Source organism: Lepus europaeus, chromosome 5 (genome assembly GCF_033115175.1).
Source record: "Lepus europaeus isolate LE1 chromosome 5, mLepTim1.pri, whole genome shotgun sequence".
Taxonomy (NCBI): domain Eukaryota; kingdom Metazoa; phylum Chordata; class Mammalia; order Lagomorpha; family Leporidae; genus Lepus; species Lepus europaeus.
In genome coordinates this window covers 42837384-42852888 of record NC_084831.1, presented here as the reverse complement: position 1 = coordinate 42852888, position 15505 = coordinate 42837384, and the positions used below count along the sequence as shown (strand labels likewise).

Here is a 15505-nt window from a genome sequence, read left to right as displayed (position 1 = left end):
TGTGAATTCCACTTATGCTTAAAGCTCAGATCAGGTACCATCACTTTTCTCCATCTTCTTTGTCTCTTTAGTATACACTGATCTTTCCTGGCACTGTCAGAGTAATGTGTATCCACATATATGGTGTATATTGTGTGTTATCTTACAGTGCCAGTTTGATGTGTACATATATAGATTCCACTATCCACTAACTCATTTTTTAATTCCTTGAACTTCATAATGGTATTTTGGATCTTATCTTCTGTATTTGCTAATGTATTGTTAGATGGAAGTAAATTTAAGGAAACTGTTCACAATAGAAATGAAAAAGCTTTGTTATTATGCATGAAATTAAAAATAGGACAAGATGCACTTAGAAACTATAGGTAGAAAGGATTGAGAACAGGACATATGAAGAGTCACGCTTTTCCATGATGCTCATACTGCTCTTATGCAAAAGAAGCTTTCACTTGTACTTCAGTAAAGATCCAGTAATTCAGTCATTGTCCCTTTTTTTTTTTTTCATTTTAATTCATATAGTTGTTTTTTTCCTTAGATGAAGAGGAATGACTTATTTTAGCTGAAAATAAAATTAGATCATGAGCTCAACATTCTTTTCCTATCAGTGATGCTCTTTGGAACATTTGGGGAAACATATGATTGGGAAATAAAGACAGGCTGTTAGTGGGGTTTTCTAACACATACCCTCGTTTGATAGTCTTCTCTTTTTTTTTTTTTTTTTTTTTTTTTTTGGTTGGCTGCAATATCTCATTCTGTAGTTAATGCATTTTCTTATATTAAGAATAATCCTATGATTTGCATTTTGAATAGTAGGCTAACATAATGAATGTATCTGATTATTTCTACTTTAGGGTTAGTCTATAGAGTTTTTGGAGTCTTTGAAATAAACTGATAGCACCTTCTATGAGATTACTACAGTGATAGTTTATTTGTTCACTGAGTAATTCTGCTATAGATACAGTAGTGTAAGTACATGTAAACTCAGGTGGATTTGGGGAGTTTAAACTACCCTTTTTTTTTTTTTTTTTGTAATTTATCTGAAACAAACATGCATGTTGCTGATACTTGAAAAGTTTCTTAAGTTATTTCTTCAGTTGTAAATCTGACTTGGGTTGCTAAAGTGAATTATTTTATTCTTTTATATGTGTAAGAGTTTTATATATGTATTTAAATTTTGTCTCTGGGACTGGCATTGTGGCACAGCATCATGTGATGCCAGCACTCCACATGAGTACCAGTTAGAATCCCAGCTGCTCCACTTCTGATTCAGCTCCCTGCTAATGCTCCTGGAAAAGCAGTAGAAAATGGCCTAACTACTTGGGACCCTGACACCCACATGGGAGAGCTGGATGGTGTTCCAAGCTCCTGGCTTCAATTTGGCCCAGCCCTGGTCCTTGGAGCCATTTGGGAAGTGAACCACTTGATAGAATATCTCTCTGTCTTTCCATGTCTGTCTGTCTGTCTCTCTACCTTTGTCTTTCAAGTGAAATGAATATTAAAAAATAAATTTTAACTTCACTTTTCTGTACCACTTCCTGTCATGTAGGGAGGGAATGAGTTTGTCCTTTGGTTTTCTTTTCCTTTTTTTTTTTTTTTTTTTTTTTTTGACAGGTAGAGCTATAGAGAGACAGAGAGAAAGGTCTTCCTCCCATTGGTTCACTCCCCAAATGGCCCACACTGATCCAAAGCCAGGAGCCAGGTGCTTCCTCCTGGTCTCCTATGTGGGTGCAAGGGCCCAAGCACTTGGGCCATCCTCCACTGCCCTCCCGGGCCACAGCAGAGAGCTGGATCGGAAGAGGAGCAACCAGGACTAGAATCCAGCGCCCATATGGGATGCTGGCACTGCAGGTGGAAGATTAACCAAGTGAGCCACTGCGCCGGCCCTGAGTTTGTCCTTTTCAATAACTAAAGTAATTCCTAGAAGACAGGACTTTTCCTCTGAAATTTCTTTTTAAATGAAGCCTAGATTTCCAGTCAAATATCCCATCATTCTTGGATGAGATACCTTAGGTGTGACTTGTTTGATATTTTCCTAAAACAAACCTTGGTAGCCTATTACACTAGTCTTATTCACTTCTTCCCTGTCATTCTCTAGTGCATAATACCCTCCTTTATATTGCTGTCACTGGCCCTGGTAGGCAAGTAGAATATGATCAAGGAAAATGGAGAACTAGGAAGGGCGTCTGCAACGTCTTCAGTCATTCAGTTAAGGAGCTGGCATTTGATGGGGCTGAGGTCATGTACTGACCCAGGAGAGGATGTTCCCAGAGGATACACCTTAGGTTAAAAGAAAAATATCAAAGTTCAATAGGGGGAACTGTTTGCTAAGAAAACCTGCCACTATCCTAGTTAAGGGCATGACAGGAGGAAAGAGGACTAAAGGTGGGAGATGTTTATCTGTTACTTTAATTTAGTGTCAGGATAAGCAAATAATGAATCAAAATAAAATAGCCAAGTATATGTTGATATTGATATGGAAATTGCATTTAATGATGGGTAACCTTACAAATAATGAAACAAATAGTGAAATGTCATTCTTATTCTTGTTAGCATGTATATTTGCAACTGCTATTTTTGATTTGTACAGTTTAATGATTTAACTCTTCTTACTGAAGAAGACCCTTTTGTATATGGATTAGTGTCCAAATTTTTATAAAGATAATTTTTTAAATTTAGAAATAGGCATGAAGAAGCATTAATTACAATAAATTTTAGTAGAGATGTTTATCCTTCTTGAAGTATCTCACTAATGTGGGATATTTTCTCAATAGTCTTTCCATTAAGGCCTGTACTTTCATGTTACCATGTGGATTTTTACTGCAGCTAAGAAATAAGAAAAGGTAGAAGGTTGGGAAATATGATGAATGTTTGCTCTTTGGAAGAGAAAGAGTAGGAATGAGTAAATATTATACCAATTTGTTTATTCCCTTTCCTCTTACATAAGAATGTGTTCTGATGTTATGTTTAAGTTGCTCACCAAGAACACTGTTTTGAAAAGTGGCTCAGTTTATTAAAGGAAACGAACATCGGTCTATTATTGGTAGTTCTTACATAAAAATTCAGTCACATCAGAATATTTTTATATTGGTGTGAAACCAACAGAGATATACTTAAAAAACAGCAACGCTGACATTTCCTGATTATAGAAGTATGGATTCATAGTAAATTTATAAAAGTATCTTTTAAAAAGAAGCCTTACTAGGGAGACCCCTTGTTAGCATTTTGTTGTACTTTCTGTGAAAACACAAAAATGACTTCATACTATTTGTGGTCATTATGTATATACCTTTGTATTCAACTTCTAAAAATTAGCACTGGCCTAAACTTTTAAAATATTGTATGGCCCTTTAAAATAAATCTTTTTTTCTTGAAAAAAATCAGAATTTTGAAGACATCAAAATTATATCTCATTGTAAAGACTAAATGTTATTAGAAAGGTAAAGTCCTAGATTTTTCTTGGTATGTGAAGGTGGGGGAGAAATTATACTATACTAGAGTATTTGTTGATGGGGATATATAAACTTTTTTTATTCTCAACCTTGAACATTTGTAGTTAAAAGGAAAAAGAAAAAAACTTTTTCTTTCTAGCATTTTTTTTTAATTATTTTGAGGCTAGCATGTTGTTATGTATAAACTATATAAGAATTTTATTCCTAAAGTATGGTATTTGTAATGGTTTATATTCCAAAGCTAGTAACTTTAGGTGTACAAGCGGCATTTTTAAAAAATACTTTATAGCTAAATTATAAGAATTTTTCAAGGGTGGGCTCCTTGCTCCTGGCTTCTAATCAGCACAGCTCCGACCGTTGCAGCTGTTCGAGAAGTAAAGCAGCAGATGAAAGACCTTTGTTTCTCCCTCACTCTGTAAATCTGCCTCTCAAATAAATAAATAAATAATCTTTTTTTTATTAAACTTTTATTTAATGAATATAAATTTCCAAAGTACAGCTTATGGGTTACAATGGCTTCCCCCTCCCAAAACTTCCCTCCCACCCACAACCCTCCCCTTTCCCGCTCCCTCCCCCCTTCCAATCACATCATGATTCATTTTCAATTCTCTTTATATACAGAAGATCAGTTTAGTATATATTAGGTAACGTTTTCAACAGTTTGCCCCCATATAGCAACACAAAGTGAAAAAAAATACTGTTGGAGTACTAGTTATAGCATTAAATAAGAGTGTACAGCACATTAAAGACAGAGATCCTACATAATATTTCCCATCAACAGTAGACTGGATAAAGAAATTATGGGACATGTACTCCATAGAATACTATACAGCAGTAAGAAACAGTGAAACCCAGTCATTTGCAACAAGATGGAGGAATCTGGAAAACATCATGCTGAGTGAATTAAGCCAGTCCCAAAGAGACAAATATCATTTGTTTTCCCTGATTGGTGACAACTGCAGCTGAGGGTATGGTCAAGTAGGGTCAGCAACATTGCAGGCAGAACTGTAAATTTCTTGTTAGAGATGCCCCTTGCCTTTACCTGGCCAGCTCTCCTCCCAGGCCAGCCAAGTAATGAAAGTCAACAGAGTGCCTTCCCCTAGGAGGTTCACACCTCCCTTAGGATATACCCCATGTGAAGAGATAGATAGGTCTGGGCCTCTGAATTTACAAGGCCTAAAGCCCACCAGATTATTATCAAGCCCCTTCTATCAGGTTCTATTTGCCTCTCAATCAGAAAACTTAATTGTAGTTTAGACAGCACCTTTCTTAGCTCCTCTAATAATGACTCTGTCCTTTGTTCTAGGTCCTGTCTAGTGCACTTGGGCCTCATTCCTTTGTAATCATAACCTCTACTCTACCACCAATGGCTCTACTCCCAACCTGTGTGTACTGATGGTCCTCTTCCCCACTTAATGCTGTATAATTGTTCAAACCTGGTAAATGCCACTCTTAGGATCATTGGTTACTATCCTCACTCTGTCTTTTATGACCTTGTCTAAATATGATCAGAGTCGGCAAACTTGGAAGGCTTCCATAGCCTTGGCAACTCATGACGACAGCCTAGGATGGTTACTGGTGCCATAAACTTGAGTGTCAATTTGTTGGGTCAATAACAGGAGCCACTGTGCAGTTGCTCCTCATGCGGGATCTCTGTCCTTAATGTGCTGTACATTGTGATTTAATGCTATAACTAGTACTCAAACAGTATGTTTCACTTTGTGTTTCTATGTGGGTGCAAACTGTTGAAATCTTTATACTAAATTGATCTTCTGTATATAAAGAGAATTGAAAATGAATCTTGATGCAAATGGAAGGGGAGAGGGAGCGGGAGAGGGGAGGGTTGCGGGTGGGAGGGAAGTTATGGGAGGGGGAAGCCATTGTAATCCATAAGCTGTACACTGGAAATTTATATTCATTAAATAAAAGTTAAAAAAAAAAAGTAGATATTACAGTTATGGGCCACATAATGATGTTTCAGTTAGCAAAGTATTGACCAAATATATGATGATGATCCCATAAATTTTTATGGCTAAGTGCTATTACAGTTGTCATAGGTTTGTAAATATATTCTGTTTGCAAAATAATGAAATCACCTAACAGCACATCTCTGAACATCTTTCCATCGTAAAGTAGCAAATGACCATTTAAATTTTTTTAAAAGCATTTAACAAGTAAGTTTGAGGTTATTGTTTAGTTATAGTTTAAATACCCAGTGAAGCTTTTCATGTTATCTTATTTCTTTTTGTCAATCTCAAGCACATTAGTTTTCTCTGATATTAAAATCCTGTGATATTTATAATGATTGCTTACTTAATTCCATGGGAAGTGCTGGATATTGTACAGATTTTGGAAAACAGGAAAATATGAAGCATGATCTCTGTCCTTCAGCAATTTTTAATTCAGAGATAACTGAATCTGTATAGTAGGTGACGATACAGTGACAACAGAGGTTAGGAGCAAATTGCTATAAGATCACAAGGAAGCCCAAGGTTGGTCAGAAGAGATTAAATCTGTCTGAGCTTGAAGAATGAATAGTAAATTTCTAGATAGTGAAGGTTCAGAAAACAGAGTGAATGATTTGGGGAAAGGCACAGGCAAATAGATATGTGTTGTCTATTGGGAAAGACCAGGGTCTGCTGAGGCTAGGTCACAGATGAATATGAGGAAAAGAAGGTAGTAGAAGAAAGAAGATAATTTAGGTCCTACAATTAAGGGTCCTGGTTCATCTTGTTAAAACAGTTACTTTGTCCTACAGATAAAGGAACCATAACATACAAAAAGGTTTTCAAAAAGTTTGTGGAAAAGGAGTATTGTGGAAAAAGGATGAACTTCAAAATCCAGAGTAAACTTTCTTTTAAATATTTTCCATGAATTTTTTTTAAGATTTATTTATTTGAAAGTCAGAGTTACACAGAAAAGGAGAGGCAGAGAGAGGTTTTCTAGCAACTGGTTCACTCCCCAAATTGGTCGCAATAACCACAGCTGCGCCAATCTGAAGCCAGGAGTCAGGAGTTTCCTCCCAGTCTTTCCACGCAGGTGCAGGGACCCAATGGCTTGGGCCATCTTCCACTGCTTTCCCAGGCCATAGCAGAGAGCTGGATCAGAGTGGAGCAGCTGGGACTTAAAGCAGCACCCATATGGGATGCCGGCACGGCAGGCAGTGGCCTTACCTGCTACGTCACAGCGCTGGCCCATCCACGAACTTTTTTTAAAAAAAGATTTTTTAATTATCTGTTGAGAAGTAGAATTACAAAGAGAGGGAGAGAGAGAAAGGTCTTCTATCCACTGGTTCACTCCCCAAATGACCACATGGCCGGAGCTGGGTCGATTAAAGCCAGGAGCCAGGAGCCAGGAGCTTCTTCTGGGTCTCTCTCGTGCATGCAGGAGCCAAATCACTTGGACTATCTTTTACTGCTTCTCCAGGCTATCAGCAGAGAGCTGGATTGGAAGAGGAGCAGTCAGGAAGCAAACTGGTGCCCGTATATATGGGATGCCAGTGCCACAGGCGGAGGCTTAGCCCACTACGCCACAACACCGGTCCCTCCATGAACTTTTTGAAGTACTCTCATATTTCAAACATAACAATGATTAAAGAAATCCCTTTTGTAGTGAGTTATTTTTTAAGATTTGGTTATCTGAAGTAGGAATAAACAAAGATAAATCAGTCAAGAGAGAGATCATGGGAGCTTTGTTAAGATCTTAAAGAGAAATTTTAAGATAGGCTGTATAGGGCATGTATGAACTGAGAAAGTCAAAGATAAATTTGAAGTTACTCTACTGAGCAACACAGAGACTGAAGTCATTTTATACATTCAGAATGAGTTTATTGAGAACCAATTCCTTGTATGAATCTAAAGCTATATTGCCGTATTTGAATTTGGAACAATAACAGTGCATGCAAGGTTCAAAACTTAGGAGTGCTAGTATATTAATTATGGGTTACTAGAGAAGCTCATCATTACAGAACTATAATTGCATAGACACATGAGTGTTAGCACTGGAAGAGTTACGATCATCTATTGTGTTGGCATTTTAAAAGGAATACAATTGTAGTTTTTTAGATTAGTTGGTTGAGGAAATATGAGACAAAATAATTATTAAAAACATTGTTCAATTTTTCTTTAATCACAGAAGTATCTGTTTATTTGAAAAATATTACATATGTGTGAGACATTTAGTTTTCAGGCATTTTATGGCACAGTGGTTAAGAACTTAGACAGTGGAGTCAGAACCTAGACTGAAAGCTTTGCTTGTCAACTATAACTTTGGACAAGTTATAGCTCATCTGTTCTTCAGTTTTTTCCTCTAATAAATGTGAGTAATACTAGTACCTACCTCGTAGATCTGTCATGTGGCTTATAAATGAGTTGATATGGACTAGTTCTTTACTTTTGTAGGTACCATTTTATATAAGTTCAGGTGCATTCAGGGTGGTATGGCCATTGATTGTAGGTACCATTTTAAATATTTGCTATTATGATGATGGTGCTGTCTTGTTACACATACAATAATTCAAAGACTTCTTATAATATGTTTTTCTTCCATTATTCTTAGATTCTTATTCTGGTAAATGATTATTGGGAACTTTGGGTAACATGTAATAAAAAAGATTATAAATTTGTGCTCACAGTTTTATTTCACCCACTCTGAGATCTCTATCCACCGTCTGCCAACGTGTACCTTGGAATTTGAATCCCTTCTGCTTTCTCACCTGTGGTTCCTGGAGAGAATTAAGCTCCATTTTTCCTAAGGAATCCTTTATATGAAGTGAATTAGCCTCTCTGTGCTGCATCACCAGTCATATAGTAATGTACCAGAATCAAGTGATTTTCCTGTAGGTCAGAAGAGGAACACCAGTTGTCAAACAATATGTAAATCAGGCCATTTTAACTGCTATATTTCATGCATTAATGACATTGGCATTGTTTTCATCTCTCTCTCAAGTTTCCATTATATAAAAATGTATTCAGTTTCTATAGCTCTTATCATTAAATACACAGATAAATATAGCATTTTCAAAATGGTTCATCTTTTATTTGAAAAAATCTCTTTTTTTACTGAGATCTATATTTTATTTTACACATTTTAAAGTTTTCTCTTTCACATTCAAGACTGTAATATACCTGGAGTTCAGTTTTACATTTGGTGTGACTCAGAGATTCATTTAAAATTTGCCACATGGAAAGAAAAAGAAGATGCCATTTATTTGACAGAAAGAGGAAAGATTGAGATTAAAACAAATTGAGGTAGAAATGCCAGGAGTTGTTTTCCACATGTTTGAGAAGCCCATCAGGCATCCACAGACAGACTTTAGCACTTGGGGGTCAAAGTCTAGAGTTTAGCAAAGAAATTCTCAAGTGAAGATTGTGTTTAAAGCTATGTGTAATCTAGTCCACCAACACTAAGACAAGACTATTTTCCCTTAAGCTAGGCTTGACAGATTGTTAACACCCCCCTTTGTCCCCAAAGAGACTAAATATGTTAATTTTTTTTTGAAAATTCAAATATTTAATGAAGGAATCAATGCAATTTTATACAAATTTTAGAAGATAGTAACAGAAGTAGCACAACTGACTCATAATAAGGATAGCTTAACATGATACAACACCCTAGATATACCACCAGTAAAAACCTGAGTGCAACATATCCTTCAGAAATATAAATGCAGACATTTTATATAATACATTAGCAACCTGAACCCAGCAATACATAAAGTGAAAATATACAATGAGCTAGTTGGGCCATTTGAAGAACATGCTGTTCTTTAATATAAGAAAAATCTATTTATATCACCACTTAAACAGGTTATGGAGAAAAGCATGATTTTGTCAATCCTGAAACAAAGCACTGAAAACCTAAAAATCTATATAGAGGGAGAACATAAAGAAATTGAATTGGGAATCAAAAGCACTTTTTGGGCAGAAATTGACAAGGAGAGTCTTTTGCCTTCATTTTCCATGGCATGACTTGTACATTGCTCTTAAAAGTCTAATCCTGTTTCCTAGCCACAATTCTGAGTCTCAGCAGTAGACATTGCTAGATTCCTTATTCCAAAGGTGTGCTGGGTTTCATAGCCAGGTTTCTCTGCTACTCCTTGCTGCATATTTTGCTCATGAAGCATTGTTGGAGACCTGAGTGTTTGGAGTGGTGTTTGTGGCACCTGAGAGAATATGGACTCTCCATTACTTTGACAACCTACACCCTGCTCCTGTGACAGAAGGAGGGTACCTGGAGCCATAAATCCTTATGAGTTGGCTGTTTTAGAAGCTAATCAAGGAATGGCAGTGCCTCTTGGTAATTCTGAGATTGTTGTGGCTGTGGAAAATTACTTCCCCCACCATTCTACTCTTGTCCTTAATACAGTGGGTAATGAAAATGAGTCTTCTGCTCCTCCTGCTGCTGCCTCTTTCCCTGGGCGCTAGGAACATTGTGTGCAAGGAAAGGCCAGGAAGGCTGGATTTCTCTTGTCTCAGACCTGTCACTCTCAAAATACTGCACAGATGAAAAAGGATGAACAAATATTGCTGGTCCCTTTGCTGGGAGAATGGCTACCACCTGTGTTACCTTGATTCTCCAAAGTACAGTATGATTCCTGTTGAGTATCTAGAATCAGAGTCACAAAATCCATAGTGTTCACAGAGAACTTTCTGTGTCTCCAGAGCAGAGTAGACAACTCTACCAGGCAGAGGCCCTGAGCACAAAATGAGGTCTGTGCAATGGCATAGTTATGAGACTGTGCTGGGGTATCCTGAAAGTTTACAACTGTGGGTTCTTGGACAGGGAGCTCATCAAATTTTCCAGCAGCAAATATTCTGTATCTCTGGCTGGTAGTCTGACTGTTTTATTTTGGAGCCAGTCATCAATCACACATAAATGACAGCAGACTTGATTGTCCAGTTCTTTCCTGGTTGAAGTCAGGGTAAGGATTCTGTTCAAATGATAGATTAGGAATCTACATTTCATCATTTGTAAATTTTCTTTTTTTGACAGGCAGAATTAGAGAGAGGGACAGAGTGAAAGGTCTTCCTTCTGTTGGTTCACCCCCCAAATGGCTGCTACAGCCGGCGCGCTGCGCCTATCCGAAGCCAGGAGCCAGGTGCTTCCTCCTGGTCTTCCATACGGGTACGGGGCCCAAGGACCTGGGCCATCCTCCACTCCTCTCCCGGGCCACAGCAGAGAGCTGGACTGGAAGAGGAGCAACTGGGACAGAATCCGGTGCCCCAACCGGGACTAGAACCCGGTGTGCCGGTGCCGCAGGTGGAGGATTAGCCTAGTGAGCCTCAGCACCGGCCCATCCTTTGTAAATTTATGGTGTGATTTTTTCCTTTTCCTTTTCAATGTTGTTTCAGTTTTTTGTGACTATCTTCTTCTACAGGAAATCCTGCACCAACCAGCCAGGGCTGGGCTAGGCCAGAGTCAGGAGGAATGACCTCAATTTGGTTCTCTCATGTGGGGAGAGGGAACTGACCCTTTGAGTCATGCTTTCTGCCTCCAGGGTGCTGCTTTGCAGGAATCACTGGAAGGCTACCAGAAGTCTTCCTGAGATAAGAGGATGAATTCTAGTTCAGGGTCTTTCAGAGCAATCTGATTTTCTTATATTTAAGGATCTTCAAGATGAAGTTCAAAGGGAAAATACTAATCTACAAAAACTACAGGCCCAGAAACAGCAAGTGCAGGAACTTCTCGATGAACTGGATGAGCAGAAAGCCCAACTGGAGGAGCAACTCAAAGAAGTCAGAAAGAAATGTGCTGAGGAAGCCCAGCTGGTAAAATCTGCTGCTGCCTAAATCTATACCTTAGTTGCCTCTGATCTGAACACATGGTCTATTTTTTGTTGTTGCTGTTCTTGTTTTGGCAAGATAGTCAACAGTTGGGCACTGATTCCCTCACTGAGGGAGTCTGAGCAAGATCTATTCAGAAATTATAGACCCTCTTTAGTGAAACTAGAAAGGCACTTCATGTACTGTTTTCCCATGTTTGGATTTGAAGTGTGGGATCTGTGCCTTCAACTCTTCTCTATCCCACCTCCAATTATCCTTCTCTACCAAAACTCACCAAAATAATAAACTAAACAAATACATGCATTGCATTATGGAACATTTTAATGACATTTCTTCTTTTAATCCCCCTTTCTTCTCATTCACCTCTCCATACTTAGATCTCATCTCTGAAAGCTGAATTAACTAGTCAGGAATCACAGATCTCTACTTATGAAGAAGAACTGGCCAAAGCTAGAGAAGAGCTAAGCCGCCTCCAGCAAGAAACAGCAGAACTAGAGGAGAGTGTGGAGTCAGGGAAAGCCCAGCTGGAACCCCTTCAGCAGCACCTGCAAGATTCACAACAGGAGATCAATGCAGTAAGTCTTTGTGATGCCAGAAATACGCTTAAATGAAACCTCAAAATATTGTCTGATTGCCCAATTTATTAAATTTTCTATGGTTTTCTTTTTTCTTTTTAAGATTTCTTTACTTATTTGAAAGGCAGAGAGAATTAGAGAGATTGAGATCTTCCATCCACTGGTTTACTCCCCAAATGGTCCCAATGTCAGGAGCTGAGCCAAGCCAAAACCAGCAGCCCAGAACTCCACTCAGTCTTCCACATGGGTGGCAGAGACCCAGATATATGGCCATCTTCCACTGCTTCCCCAGGCACATTAGAGAGAGCAGGATTGGAAGTGGAGCAGCCAGGACTTGAACCAGTGTCCATATGGGATGCCAACATTACAGTGGCTTAACCTGCTGTGCTACAACACCAGACCCAATTTTTCAGTTGTTTTCTATGAACAGGTTTCTTGTCACTTGTTACATTGTTACATGTTGCAAAAGATTTTTTTTTTTTAAACAGCTGAGTAGTACTCCATGTATACACTAGAATTTCTTTCTCTGGTCATCAGTTGATGGACATCTGGGCTGATTCCATATCTTAGCTATTGTGAATTGAGGTGCAATGAATAGAGAGAGTACAGATTAACTCTTTTATATGCTGATTTTCTTTTGGTTTGGGTAAATTCCCATGAGTGGGATGGCTTTATCATATGGTAGATCTGTATTCAGATTTCTGAGGTATCTCCATACTGTCTTCCATTGTGGCTGGACCAGTTTGCATTCCCACCAACAGTGGATTAGGGTACCCTTTTCCCCACATCCTCATCAACATTTGTTGTTTGTTGATTTTTTTATGAGAACTATTCTAATCGGGATAAAATAAAAGCTCATTCTGGTTTTGATTTGCATTTCCATGATGGTTAGAGATCCTGAGCATTTTTTCATGTGTCTATTGTCCATTTGAATTTTCTCTTTTGAAAAATGCCTGTTTGGGGCTGACACTGTGATGCAGCAGGTTAAAGTCCCAGCCTGCTGCACCAGCATCCCATATGGGCGCCCATTGGAGTCCTGGCTGCTCTACTTCCAATCCAGCGCCCTGTGAATGTGCCTGGAAAAGCAGTAGAAGATGGCCTTAGGGAGGCCAAATGGGAGACCCAGAAGAAGCTCCTGGCTTCTGTTCAGCTCATTTCTGGCCGTTGCAGCCATTTGGAGAGTGAACCAACAGGTGGAAGACACACCTCGCTCGCTCACTTCACTCGCTTGCTCTCTCTGTCTCTGTCTCTGTCTCTATCTCTACCTTTCTCTTTCAAATAAATAGAAATAAATCTTTAAAAAAGAGAAAAGAAAATTTACTGTTCAAGTCCACTGTTCATTTCTCAACTGGATTGTTTGTTTTGTTGTTGCTGAATTTCTTGAGTTCTTTATAGATTCTGGATGTTAACTCTTTATCACTTGTGTAGTTTGCAGATGTTTTCTCCCATTCTGTCAGTTGCCTCTTCCGTTTGCTGAGTGTTTCTTTTGCACTGCAGAAGCTTCTTAGTTTGATGTGATCCCATTTGTCAATTTTGGCTTTGATTGTCTGTGCTTCTGGAGTATTTTCCAAGAAGTCTTTGCCTATACCAATGTCTTGCAAAGTTTTCCCAATGTTCTCTAGTAATTTGATGATATTGGGTCATAGATTGAGGTCTTTGATCAATTTTGAGTGGATTTTTTTGTAAGGTGTAAGGTAGAGGTCAGGGCCAGTGGGTTAACACCTTGGCCTGAAGCGCCGGCATCCCATATGGGTGCTGGTTCTAGTCCCGGCTGCTCCACTTCCAACCCAGCTCTTTGCTATGGCCTGGAAAAGCTGTGGAAGATGGCCCAGGTCCTTGGGCTCCTGTGCCCACATGGGAGACCAGGAAGAAGCTTCTGGCTCCTGGCTTCAGATCGGCATAGTTCCGGCCATTGCGGCCATTTGGGGAGTGAATCATCGGATGGAGGACCTCTCTCTCTCTCTTTCTCTCTCTCTCTCTGCCTCTCCTCTCTCTGTGTAACTCTGACTATCAAATAAATCTTTCAGAAAGAAAAAAGGTAGAGGTCTAGTTTCATACTTCTGCATGCGGTGATCTAGTTTGCCTAGCACCATTTGTTGAAGAGACTGTCCTTGCTCCAGGTATTGATTTTAGCTCCTTTGTCAAAAATAAGTTGGTTGTTGTAGATGCATGGATTGATTTCTGGAGTTTCTGTTTTGAGCTATCTAGGAGGGCCCCTGAGCTTAGCAGGGTGCTCTTGATTGCTTCTTAGGGGGAACAGCATTAGGCTACTTGTCTGTATTTTCTGTGGAGGATGTTGGTCAGCATAATCTCGTCACCTCTAGCTTCTCAAAGCTGTAGCACTCATACATATGAATGCTTTTTCCTGCTTTATCATTTGAAGTGGCTGATCAGATCTGTCAGCTCAGTATATATGTAGTCTTTTGGCTTGTTGGAATCTCCTTTCTGTCATCATTAGGAGAGAAAGTAGCAACAGGCTTTTTAGCAGCTAAACCTTAGTTTGAATAACTGCTCTAGCATTTAAAGTGAGTAATTTGTAGTTCATTGCTCAACCAGAGAAGTCACTTCCTATGCTGTTAGGACTTGGATGTGGGGACTGAGCATATGTTTTTCCTGCATCTGTACAACTTTATATAAGGTATAACCCTTAAACATTCTTCCTGTTTTTGGAGCTTACATGTTACTTGGTTAGTATTGCTGGAACATGTCTTAATACCACATTCTAATGCCAATGACTTGTACACTTTCTTCAGCTCTGTCTTTGCTTGGAATTTGCTAACTATGCTGACATTTAGGGCATACCATGCCTCAGTGGTCATGATGGTTTTACCTTTTTTATTTTCAAGCAGCTTTAGTTTAAACAACCTGGGATTACCCCTAGAAACTGTGACCTTGCCCTCTACGTGATCTCCTCACTGGCTTTACCTTCACCTCAGCAGCCTGTTCAGATCAGCCTATAACAAAACCATCCCACTGAAGCAATGACAGAACACCTTTCTCTACAACAGTCAGGAAACTTTCAGCAAACAGTTTTTCAAACCCAGTGCCATTCTCAGAGCCTCTTTCCACACACATAGTCTCCCCACCTTGAGGTAGTTAGCCAACCTGTGACTGTTCCTGCACAGATACCTTTACCCATCCTAATCTCCTGGATGACTCACCAATTGCCTGAGTATAGTGTTGGTGGGGTAGAGGTGGTTTGTTGTTGTTGTTGTTTTGTTTTTTGTTTTTTGTTTTTTTTTTTTTTAATGCCCCCTGAGCTGAGCAGGAATTCTGAGATTGAAAAATGAAGAATGATGCTCCATAAAGAATGTAAGAGTTTTATTAAGGCAGCTTGCATATAGTATTCCAGTCTGGGGTGGCAGGTAGTCTTGGGCATAGCTGTAGCAATGCTTATTCTATGCAGAATAGTAGAGGAGGCAAGGTTTTATACTTTTACAAGTCATAAGGGTGTTGAGAGTTGGGACTTGTGTTGCAGCATTCTTTTACTGTCCTTCAAAAAGAGCCCATAGGCATCTTACTGGCCTGATCAGAAAGGCTCATGTTTGCATTCAAATTTTATTGCTGAAGAATGGTGCCTGTTAGGCTGATAGGGGGTCAGCTTGCTTCTGAGACAGTAAGAATCAATATGGCATCACTATGGTTTGTTGTCACACACTTAGCTATTAGAACAGTTTGCTTAAAAAAAAGATTTCTT

The 15505-nt window shown here is 39.0% G+C and overlaps 1 protein-coding gene across 2 annotated transcripts in view; it reads left to right on the top strand.

Moving 5' to 3' along the window:
• Positions 1-15505, top strand: part of EPS15 (epidermal growth factor receptor pathway substrate 15) — a 172563-nt gene that overhangs the window by 111212 nt on the left and 45846 nt on the right. For both annotated transcript variants that reach the window (XM_062191306.1, XM_062191305.1), the window contains exons 14-15: positions 11057-11218; positions 11611-11808. In XM_062191306.1, coding sequence (XP_062047290.1) covers positions 11057-11218; positions 11611-11808 — 360 coding nt within the window. The remainder of the gene's footprint in view (positions 1-11056; positions 11219-11610; positions 11809-15505) is intronic.